The sequence below is a fragment of the Mytilus edulis genome, chromosome 4 (assembly GCF_963676685.1).
Source record: "Mytilus edulis chromosome 4, xbMytEdul2.2, whole genome shotgun sequence".
NCBI lineage: Eukaryota > Metazoa > Mollusca > Bivalvia > Mytilida > Mytilidae > Mytilus > Mytilus edulis.
In genome coordinates, this window is record NC_092347.1 from 97,990,064 (window position 1) to 98,002,528 (window position 12,465).

General features: G+C 31.5%; 1 protein-coding gene across 2 annotated transcripts; it reads right to left on the reverse strand.

The window, feature by feature from the left end:
- Positions 1–441: 441 nt before the first annotated feature.
- Positions 442–9,960, reverse strand: LOC139521223 (stabilizer of axonemal microtubules 5-like). Of its 2 annotated transcripts, none has more exons than XM_071314657.1 (9): positions 9,823–9,960; positions 7,159–7,395; positions 5,890–6,223; positions 4,768–4,874; positions 3,991–4,219; positions 3,018–3,136; positions 2,379–2,580; positions 1,387–1,475; positions 442–610 (listed from the first exon to the last, which is right to left on the reverse strand). In XM_071314657.1, the coding sequence occupies exons 2-9, from the start codon at positions 7,384–7,386 to the stop codon at positions 452–454; spliced, it is 1,467 nt and encodes a 488-aa protein (XP_071170758.1). In that variant the 5' UTR covers positions 7,387–7,395; positions 9,823–9,960; the 3' UTR covers positions 442–451. The 2 variants fall into 2 exon arrangements, with proteins under 2 accessions (XP_071170758.1, XP_071170759.1); XM_071314658.1 differs by lacking the exon at positions 9,823–9,960 and adding an exon at positions 9,583–9,601.
- Positions 9,961–12,465: the final 2,505 nt, after the last annotated feature.

Consider the following 12,465-nt stretch of genomic DNA (forward strand, 5'->3'; position numbering starts at 1 on the left):
ACAACAGATACCAAACATATGCAATGGTAAACAATATTTCCCAGTCAGGTGGTCAGTTCAATTAAATTTTCTGCTAAGCTATCTAAACATTTTTTGAAGCTCACTTTACATAACTTAGCCATAGATTTGACCAATATTTATTAGAAAATGTTTGATTCCACTTTCTACTAACAGTTTCTAAAACAGCTCCAGATTTAATAAAAATATAATTGATAAATGGCAAGAAAATTGATGTGCACAATTATTGTTTAACAATGATACACACAGCAAGAATACACATAAAAAAGTTACATGTACGAAAAGTGATTTCATATAAATTTCAAAACATATATCTCATTCTAAAAGCAATCAACTGTTCCTCACTATAACCTACACCTGATGATTATCAGCAGAATCAGGACAGGTCTTTGTACCAGGCTGAGCAGGTCTTTGCTGTAATCGTCCCAAGGAATCACTGACAAGTCATTGTACCCAGTGGTACAGAACTACGTTGTAATCTACCAGAATCGTAGGAATACTTCTCTGATTCTTTAGGTGTAAACATCACCTGATGGGTTGTGTTGTGACGTTGTGGTACACTCAGGGGAGGTAATATATGTGACATCTTCAACTGAAAAATTATGGGAAAAAAGTTAATATACTACTGAATGAAGAGGCATGTAAATTGGATTGTTTTATTCTAATATAGTTTTCAATCCAACTGATACATCAACAAACAAATAGGTGAGTAGTTTTCATCAAGTTAAATTACTTGATTCTATTTGCCTCATCTTTGTAAGAGTATTTTTTGTTATTGTACTCAATTGTTTCATACTAACAACTTTTTAATAGCAATAATGACCTAAAATCTTTTACCAGTTGCATGGTCATTTGAAGCGAATTTAAACTGAAGTTATGAAAAACAATTTGGCATGTTAACATTGTCATAGGTCAAAGCCTTTGAGATGAAAACATTTTTTTTATAACCATGAATCCATTATGAAGGGGGTCTCATTGGGGGGTTCTGATCCAAATCCCGCTAACTGTTAAGTCAGATTCCCGTATCCTGCCTAATGTTTTGTCAGATTCCCGTATCCTGCCTAATATTTTGTCAAATTCTCGTATCCTGCTTACACTATGTTCGTAAGCAATTATCATTTTTTTTGGAAATTCCTGTGTCCCGCTAGACTTCATTTCCTGTTTTCATGGCACATTATTTGACTTTCACGTGTCACGCTTACAAAAAGTCAGCAATTACGCATCACGCTTAGACCCCAATGAGACCAACTATGAACATTTGTAGTTAGCTCAGTGTTTTGAAGAATTTTTATTTAGTCTGAGAACACTTATTTATAAAAAGTAAAAATACATTGCTTATGACTGTTATGACACATTTAGTTAACCTACATTATTAAGTGCCGTGTTATGAGGAATCATCTTAGCCTGTACTGGATCTTTGTAGTCTGTGTATGATGAGGAATGGTCTGTTTCTTCTTCTGAAAACAAACAGTGAAAATGGTCAAACTATATTCTTTGAAGCATACAAAAAAATCAAACTTAAGAATCGACAGGGACAATGTCCTCACTGGAAACGGATAAGTGGAGTTACATTTTTGGTATTCGGTACTAATAAGCGATACTGGAGAATTCAAGTATTCAGGGGTTGTCATTTGTTGATGTGGTTCATAATTTGTTTCTCATTTTTCATATAGATTAGCCAGTTGGTTTATCTATTTGAATTGTTTTACACTAGTCATGTTTGGTGCTCTTTAAAGCTTGTTATTCGGTGTGAGCTAAGGCACCATGTTGAAGGCTGTAATTTAACTTATAATTGTTACTTGGATGGAGAGTTGTCTCATTGGCACTCATACCACATCTTCTTATTTCTACTCACCGACATTCCTAATTATGACCAAATTATTACGTTGGTTGCGATGAATTACATTGATTTCCCAGTTAAATAAGAGCCGATAATTTCACATGTGAAATGTGAAATAAACATGGTTATTTCACTCTCTGACGTCATACAACAATAGGCCCTGTCAAGACGTCAATAACAGCGGATCAAAACAAATTGTGAATGCGTAGAAAAAATATATTGTTCCTTACATGTTTTACATTAATTTCTTTAAAACAAAAGCCATTTGCCAATGTAATAAAAAGAATAACTTATTAAAGAATTCAAATATCGAAAAATATTCAACCCTTGACCTAACAACACTGATAATTAATTCATGCATTCGTGAATTAATGTGTTGTTCTGTCACTTGTTGAATATTTTTCTCTATTTGAAATCTTCGATTAGTTATTCTATAAAAAATTTGTAACAAAAGTCAATGATTTATTAATAGTTGATTTCCAATAGATTTTGACAGGTTTGAAAATAAATATAAACTTACTACTATAGTAATTGACAGGTATACTACTCTCCTTGTGGAATTTAGTTCTATCGTAGGTGTATGGTACTTTTACTCCTTTGAATGTATCATAGTTTGTTGTATCATAAAAATTTCTGTTCAGCTGAGGCTCCCCAAAGGATACTTTACTTTTTGTACGAAGGTTAGCACCAGATATAATTGTATTGTGGATTCCCAATGGTGGCTGAAATGAAATAAATCCTTCTTATTAAAATTTACCAAGTATTTATAAATGTCTTGAAGATGCAGTGTAAAAGCCAATCTCACCTAAGTGAGTACTGTTAATTTTTAAGCATTGATGGACATAAAAAGATGGTACAACATTTGGCTTTGATTAGATTTGATTGACACTGTATGAGATTGAACTAAAATTTCCCTTATAGTCTAGCCATTCGTTTCAAGGTTTATTTTCTTTTGAGAATTTTACGATATCACATATTTAAAACATAAAATCTAACCTTTTTTCTAAATTAACCTACAAAAATGTTTACTACAATATTATTTCAATAATGCAAATATTTGATAATGTAGTGGTAGCTACAATTGTTTTTTTCTGTTTGATTTTAAACATTAATGCATGGAAGCTTTGATCTGTAAGTATAATAATAAAATAATATTTACATTTCCATGGTACACCCTGGCAGTGGTTGTATTCACTCTTTCTAGAACTCTACTATTCTCCATATCACCTGGTGGAAAATCACTGTGATTTCTGTGTTTTAATGGTTTATATCTGTCAACTGCAATACATTTTAGGAATGATTATTTTAAGTAAATGATGAAAACAAACTTGCTTTTGTCAATGATTCGTTTTGTTTAATTTGGGTTATCTTTCTTCTACTTGTACTACAACAACTGGACCAATTTATTGGTTAGAAACTTGACATTGTTCTAAGTTCCCTCCTTTTTTCAGAAAAATTGCATAATTTGTGTAAAACCTGATAAACAGCATATTGGTTTAACTCTGTAGAGGCAGTTTAGAAGTGGGGCCTGAACCACCCTTTTGTAGTAAAAAAAAATGGTTGATTTCATATGGAATCACTGAAGCATGACTGAAGCCCCCCCCCCCTCTTAAGGCAGTCAGTGGGCCCCTTAAAAAAATTTCTGGATCCACCACTGATTTGGTATAAACAAAAAATGACCTTGACATGCAACACAAAAACAGCATGCTCATTTGAAATTTGAATCACAACTTTATAAAGATATATGTTGCTCCGTAGAAAAATATGATGAAAAAACTCATACAAAAGTTATTAAGGACATATGGATTAAAGGACAGACGTTCATCCAAAGGTTTCCTAATTTGCTGCAAGGGTATGAAAAACAAATTATAGAATGAAAAATTTTAAAATTCTGACATTTTGTACTGTACCTTCAGTCCTTCAATAGCAATTAATGCATAACTGTAAAATAAAAATGGAACTCAACCATATCTAACTTAATACAGGTTTATAAGACCTAGTTTAACAAGCCTGGTATAGAGATGTAGGTTAATATGACCTAGTTTTACGAACCTGGTACAGATGTAGGTTGATATGACCTAGTTTTACAAACCTGGTACAGATGTAGGTTGATATGACCTAGTTTTACGAACCTGGTACAGATGTAGGTTGATATGAATTAATTGCAGTACTGAAGTAATCATTTTCTTTGTAGCAATCTTCTGACTGGAAATTAGTTCTTCGTAATACTCCACTGACTTCAGACTTTAGATAAGGATTGTGTTTGTGTTGGCTTGTAAGGTTGCTGTACGATTCTTTCATTGTTGTGTCTCTCTGTAATACTTTATCAGGATCTCCTTTAGGTACATTTGTACCGGTGGGCTGTAATGAGACCAATTAACTTTAAATTTGATTGTCTATATATATTTGATATATCTTGTTTTATGCAGTTCTGAGAGTTAGTAAATATCAAATAATTAATTGATTCTTGCAATATTCTTCTAACATAACAAAAATAACAAACTTTGTCTTTAATTTTTTTTACTGCAGTCTGCACCAAAAAGTTTTTCAACTGTTAGTCTGAAGACCAATATTCAGATATTTTTCTTATTGGGTCAAATACAGTTTTGCAAAAACTTACTAGTTCGAATGAAATTTTACTAGTCTGGGGCATTGGACTATTTGCTAACCGTGAAGACTGTCATTGTGTATTTTAAGAACTTTGTTTTATTAACTTTTTTTTTTTTCTTTTTCATTGAGTATACTTATATGTATGTCATCTTTTATAATTGAAATAGTTTTAATTGATTTTTATTTGAAATGATCAACTTGTTATTATACATCCAACTCATTAGACAAAATATTAAATTGTGACATTGCTATGTGTTTAATTTTGATTACAATATCCATTCTTTACATGTTACGCTTACAGCAGATAATATTTTAACTCGTGGCTGTGATTTATCAGGGAACATTAAGTTGTGAGTGGTGTTGAAATTTGACAATCTTTCATCGCCTTTTACTGTTGGTGGACCACCTGAAATAAATAAAAAGAACCTTCTTTAATAATAAAGCTTATATGTAAATGTACATCTAACGTGTATAATTTAAGAATTTTCGAGTGAATTTATGTGTAGGTTGTGATTTTTTGAATTATTTTTTTATAGCAAGAACAAATTAATACAAAATTGGATATATACATTTTTATCTCAAAATCCCCTTATATAATGGAGAAGCACATAGGCCTAATATCTCATTGCCAAAGCTGACAATCACATGACTTTCCTATCAAAATAAATTTTGAGCAAGTTGTACCTATAACTAGATTGCACGTTAAAAATTTCTCATCCCATAAAAGAAAATGATAAATTTTTTTAATAAATACATCAATCTAATTAAAAAACGATCTCTCATCGCTCCTGTTTCTGATATGTCGCGTGTGAGTGAACTAAAAGTCATGAATTTATAAAGATATGCAAATGAGTTGACGACCTATTAATAAGCCAATCAAAAAAGTTTATGAATTATTTTGACTGACGATTTCGTCGTAAATAAACTGAGTTACATCCCTTTGCCTTACGTTAAAATTCCAAGATCGTGGAAGACTCAATTTCATTGGTCGAAAAAGACACACCTACGAGGTCACTCACATGTGACCTCAAAGCGGGTTTCGTTAGATCTCCCACGCGACATATCAGAAACAGGAGCGATGAGACAGAGGTTTTTAATTAGATTGTAAATGCATGTAACTAAAACTTTAAGATGAAAATTATCTACCTATCATTGAAGGTCTTTAGTTTAATGTCTGAGATAAATCAGATAATGTTTTGATATAGTCTGTCGATTGAAAATAGTATTTCCAATTTTCGGTCAGGTGTTTTGAAATGATTAATTATTTCAACCAACTGTATCTTGAAACAGTTTTTTCACATTTTCAGAATTTAAATTATTTTGTTCATTGTTAAATTGAGAATTATAAAAATTAACAAAAACTAGTTTCTAAACAAAGTTCTGGATTTTCAGACAATTTTTTAAAATCAAATTAATCTTACCTTCGTGCATTGATGGTGCTCTGAAAACTTTCACCACAGATGTGTCGTGACCTCTGAACTTATCGTTGTAGTCAGACCATGGTTGAGTGATTTTGTCAGGATCTCCTTTAGGTATATGACTTTGATGAGTATTTGTGGCAGGTCCAATACGCTGATAATCGTTATTGACTTTAGGTACATAGTAATGATTATGCATGGTTCCAAACACATCCACCTTGTTTAAATCTCTATCAGTCTTGAAATTTGTGGCTCTCAGTGTTTGGTAAGAGTCTGTTACAACAGGTTTTTTTAAGTAACGATACTCATATGCTTGAGTACTTTCAGATTGATCACCCTACAAGCAATAAAATCAACTTAAATTTGACATATATAGAAGTAAGAATTAATTATGTGTTAACTTGAGTTATGTCCCTTGTTACCAACAATTAATTGCTACGTCTAAAGGTGAGTTTATTTTTTTCTAAGATTTTAGAAGCAATGATCTTCTGTTGTTATTTTTTTTTTGGCATTGAAAACATTAAAATACTGCCTGATAAATAAGAAATTTTATCACTAGAATCTGTTTCTTTTAAAAGACAGAAAATTGTTTATGCTGTGCATGTAATGCTTTTGTGTCATGGATGGAAACATCATATCCTTTGTTTTTCTATTAAGAAATTTGAAATAAACATATAGTTAGCAATGTTTAATTCAATGTTACATTTGTGATTTTTCATTTAGAAAAATCAAATTACAACTGTTAAAACTCAGTTTCACCGTAACAACATTTTCAAACCAGGAGAACATATATTGTTCATTTTTTAGAACAATATGTAGGGTTCTACCAATTTGCTTCAAGTGAGCACAGGGACTAGTCATTTTTACCTGTCTTTGTAAGAAGTTGAATTGGAGATCTCCTGATAAAAGTTAAAAATATATAGGATAGTAGGATAGTGTTGATAAGCTACATGTTGATGACCCTGTCCGGGCCTGTCATCACAAGTAATTTTGCTTTCTTTGCATGTTGTTGAATTGGAGGTTAATTAGGTTCAGGTGTGTATTTTTGAGGTTAAGATATATATGTATAGTATATATAGCTATACCTTGTAGGATTGGTTTCTTATATATTTTTGACAGAATGGAATGTGTAGTTTTTCAGTAAACATGACATGAAACTTATTCTTATAAAATGTTCACGTTGCATTGGATAATTCTTTCAGTAATTGTTGAAGACTTCTTTTTATGATTATAGGATAAATAAATGATTCCAACCATGCATTAGTTTTATACCTTGAAATACGATTGATCTCTATGCATAACTTCTGCCAAGACTGGTCTATCTGCTTGTGCATCTCTTCCATAATGATTGTAAGGGGGATAATCAGTTTTAAAAATACTTCCTAGGCCTTTTCTGGTTTCTGTTGTATCCTGGGCTACTTGGAAATTTGTTGACGACAAAAAGTCTGTTCCTGATAAAGGTTCAATAATTGGTTTATCAACATGCATTGAGTCCCTCATTGTAAGTTCCTGAAAATGAAAAGCAAATTTTGTTTATAATATACAATTCTCAAATTAAGTTTATTTTTTTTAAAATAACAAATAGAAACAAAATCCTTATTTCTGATGATGCCATAAAAATAACAGAATAGATTAGTAAATGATACTGATCAGCTAAATAGTATTGTCATTTAAAGAAGTTTTTAAATATTGATGAGTTCTACAAATAAAGGATTACTCTTTAGATCAATATCATTATATTTGTGTATCATTTAAGGAATTACCATGAGAAACATACAGTTTAGTTTGTTTGTTCTAGTTACAATGTCTCAGAGTTACATTGTACTTCAGAACTTCATGGCAGCTAGATCATGTAGATATCTGTCCTTAATCGCTTATTGTATGTTAAATATGCACTCAACCTTTATAAAATTAAATGGTCCAATCATATCACAGAACACATGTAGATCAAATAAAGGAATTGAGGCAAATGGAGTCATGAAAGGTACTGTTGATGTGTTAACATTGTTACTTGAATGCAGAAGAGACTTATGATTAACCCTCTTGCTGCAGGAGGGACACATTTGTCCACACCGGCTGTGTCGGAGGGATACTTTTGTCCATGTTTTAATTTATGCAAGCATTTCACCATTGCTATATCTCCTTCAAGTTAAAGAGCAAAAATTAAACAGTGTGATATTTTTCTTCAATGACTCTCAAATATAATGGTCATCATCCTATTATCGAATGCTGTCATTGTTGGACATCTGATGTCAATCATGTCACAGATGTACAGCTGTCATATTTGGCCTAAATAAATATATTGTTTATTTCCCCAATCCCGACCCTGCCAAGCCAGGTGTGGGTAGGTAGGTATGGAAATCATTTCATTTTTTCCCAAAAGCTGGAACAATAACGGCCTAAAAATCAGAAATGAATAAAATAATATTTGACTTAGTTTTAACAATAAATTTTTTTGAGTCAGACCATTTTTGCAAAGTCTATCGAGATTGGGAAAAAACAATATTTTATTTTAGGCATTTTCTGGCACACGAAATGCAACCTTGGAAAACTACTGGCAGCAAGAGGGTTAACTATTATTTGAATACTGTAAAAAAGAAAATTAAATAAACACCTTTGTGAAATATTGGGACAAAGTCTCCAATAACAGTAAGTCAATACATTTTCCTGCAAATCAGATTACCCAAAGGAATAATTACAATAATATGAGGAGGAATATTATTTTGAATTTAGTCTGTATCTGTAAATACAATGTATTGAAATGAAAGAAACCTACTGTTTATACACCTCATTGCTATATTTGTATGCGGCTCTGCCAGTATTAGAAATCATAAAAAATTCTGTAATATTTTTAAATTACTTGTAACTGACGCTACAGGTAATAATAAATGGAAAAGTGATTGTTGAATAGTTCAAGCAGAGCAGATTTCCAAATTGCATTATGGTGTATTCAACATACCATTTCCAAAGTAGCCAACAAAATGGCAGATTTTAATATTCTAATCTGATGAATAACCAATATAGTACTTTTGTCCTTTACAGTACAAATAACTATTCTTTTAATTACAATAAAATGTTACCTGAAGGGGATATCAATTACATTGAAAATTACATCAACAATAACTAACATCTGACATGTTTCTGTATTACAAACAGAAATTATACTGGGAATAAATTATTTTAAAATTTTTTGTTTTTTTGCCAAGACATTGTTGTGAAATTCACGATGAAGGATATCTTATATTCTAAATAGACTACTTGTATTTTAGGTTAAAAGTGAATTTAAAATTTTAATTGCATTATTTGTAAAAATTAAAATAAATAAATGTTACATGTATGACTTTATAACACATTTTTCTGTATCTCTAATTGTGCAAAAACATTCAGTATTAAATGGATTGTTTTTATGGACTTTATTCATCCTCTTCCATAAGTCCAACAGCTGTTTTGCAAGACAAGCTGGGGATGTGGGACCATGGCACCAGCTTTTCTGACAAAACAGCAGGTGGATGTCAGAGTAATCTACATTGTATGTTGAACTGTCAAACTTGAGTTGACCAATACCCAAAGCTTCTGGTGGGCGCCATATATTCATAATCATATAACATTAAGTCAATTTTCCAACTTAACAAAATGAAAAAAAGTTATATCAATTCGCAAATCATATTTGAAAAACAAAAATGTGTGAAAAATTACCTGTTGTCAGAAAGAATTAACTTCTGAAACTGCAGTCAGTTTTTGTATCTGAATAAACTATATATTGTACAGTATGACAAAATCAAAGTTTTATCTAGTTGATATTCTTTAAACTACATAACCAGATTATCAATTGTGTGGAGGTTTAAACAACAATTCTAACTAAAATCACATTCCAAAGGTTTCTTTATTGTATATTTAAATAATTAATTCCCTAACAATTCTTTTATTGATACTTACAATACGATTAACACTAGATGTATTGATCTGATCGTTATCGAGATGATTGCTTGCCGACGTAATACGAAAGGTTTTAATGCAACTTTTGGACCCTACTTCATACTGTAGTGCTTACGAATTACAATAAAGGCTTTATATTATGAGTGCAGTTTGTGTTAGACATCAAGCACGCGGGCAATCAAAAAGATTGAAGTTATTTTTAAATGCATAGCACAGCCCTTTTGTATACAATTTCCATAGATACGCGCCACAAATATCCGGAAGCGGAAGTGAATACTAGACTTCACAAATGCTTAACGGAATCGACGTTAATATGCGGGAAAGGGTACATGACCAAAAGGGGCACCTTGTTAAATCGGCATCTGGTCTAATCGGCACTTTTTTCCACAGTGAACTCGGCATTAAGTTAGTCAATATTCGGCATATGTGGTATGAGGCAGTTGTTACCTGTTAAAGGGACCGAAGTCCGTATCATTTTTTTTTAAATTCTTACATTTTAATGTTAAAAAGAACCGTTAAAACCGTAACGTTTATAAGCAGTTATAATACATAGGTTGATTGGTTGAACTAATAAATGAGCATGCAAAGAATTGAAGCGTTTTTGGTAATCAATCTCACGTACAAAATAATCATAAATCAGCAATGAAGGTAGTATTTCAGGAAACTTTAAACAGCATTAACCCAACAATCCTACAAAATGTCCATCTGGTTAAAACAAGCATAACAAATACCTTGAATACACATTAAGGATCATTAAGTTGAATCAAGGATTTGTTTGTATAACTATACAAATCCTTGGTTGAATGGAGAAAAAAAATGCATTCGGAACCCCCAAAAAAGGTTAATAAGTCAATGTTTCTGGATAACCCATTCTTTTTTTTAATCTTTTGCTTAAAATACTGAAAAAATATATGTAGGCCTATTCCACATTGGGAGGGCCTAAAACGCGAAAATGGAAATCGACGAACTGCAAAATTGTTATATGTCTTATATTATAATTATCATCTCTGGACCGCTGATGATAAATAGATAATTAAAAATGATTTTGAAAGCTTATATAATAGTCTCTGAGATGAAAAAAAAAGAAATTTACTTCGATATGCATTATTACCTAAAAACTGACCGAAATCCCTGTTATATAGTATGGTATTAAGATAATAAGCAATATTATAGGTAAAAACGACAAAATCTTGACCAGAAGCCTCCCTTGTTTATAAATAATGAAGTCAAAATTTTAGCTATGAACTAAAATTCACAACAAGTTATAAAACCCGGTCAAAATCGTGTACATGATTCAATTTAATGACAAATAATATGATATAAAAAAGAAGAAGAAGGACATAAGGTAAAAAGAGCAAAAACTTGACCGGAGGCCTCTCTTGTTTAGAGATGAAGAAGTCAACATTTTATCTTCAATCTTTTAAAAATTCACGAATAAATGTAAAGCACGATCAACATGTTTGAACATGATTTATACTGACAATGAAATAACTAGTAATATGGTATACAAAATTTTTTGAATACATTTAGTAACTAGCGCAAAAACTTGACCAGAAGCTTTTCTTGAATATACACGAAGAAGTCATTTAAACTTTAAACTCAGATTCACGTAAAATTACATAACCGGGACAAAATCTGAAGACAACTTGATAACACGTCTAAATCTACAATTAAGTACTATTGGCACATCAATTGAATGGGTTTGTTTCTGAAGTTTTTGTGTGTTCAGATCTTTTAGCTGTTGTCGCGCAGTCAATACTTCTGTCCTACGGGCAGTCCATGTATCACGATAATGACCAGTTTTCAAGAACTATAATGTTTATTTCATCGAGAAACCATGTTTTGGAAAATTCGAATAAATTCTAAATGCCTAAAGCAAACTCGAGTAGTTTTACGATTTCTATGGCACAGAGGGGAGACCAGTCGTAGTAATACTGCCATTCATTTTAGTGCATTTTTTTTCAGTATATAAATACTTAATCAAGTTCTCTTTGATTTTATAGTTAACGAAAACATATAATAAACAATTCAACAACTTAAATATAATATTAAAATCAGGAAAATGTTTTATTAAAGCTACATCTATCTGAACAGAGTAACCACGCCCCAGCGGTCATTAACAGAGAAACCACGCCCCAACGGTCATTATCAGACGGAAACCACGCCCCAACGGCCATTATCAGACGGAAACCACGCCACACCGGTCATTATCATGTAAAAGTTTGTTAACGACCGGTTTTCTGGTCCGTTTTGTTCTGTTAATGACCGATGGAATTTATTACTGAAGAATAATGAATAACATGTGACCCCTTTTTATCCAATAAGAGCATCTTATTCTCAACCGATATGAAATAAAAAGGGTTATTTAATATACTTTCCCTAACTGTCCGATTATGTTTTGTTGGAATCATATAAAAGAAGATTTTAAATTTTGGTTCAAAGGCAAAGTGGGTAGTGATAATATCAAAACTTATATCAGATGTTGCACACAGAAAATAAAAAAGATTTTTTTGGAAATGAAATTGAATTTAACATCTAAATGGATTCCCCTAGTTAAGAACATTTCAATAAGTATATATCTGCAGAAATTCAAAATCTGGCAAATGGTTAATTGAAAAATATCCCGGTATGTTTGATCATTAT

Bases quoted from the DNA above. Each gene is read 5' to 3' on its own strand.
- LOC139521223 (XM_071314657.1), bottom strand. From the start codon at position 7,386: ATGAGGGACTCAATGCATGTTGATAAACCAATTATTGAACCTTTATCA. The intron at 2,581-3,017 runs GTAAATATTATT...ATTTCATTTCAG, and splicing joins CCAGGGTGTACCATGGAAAT to CCACCATTGGGAATCCACAA. The intron at 1,476-2,378 runs GTAAGTTTATAT...GTTTGTTTTCAG, and splicing joins ACCTGTCAATTACTATAGTA to AAGAAGAAACAGACCATTCC.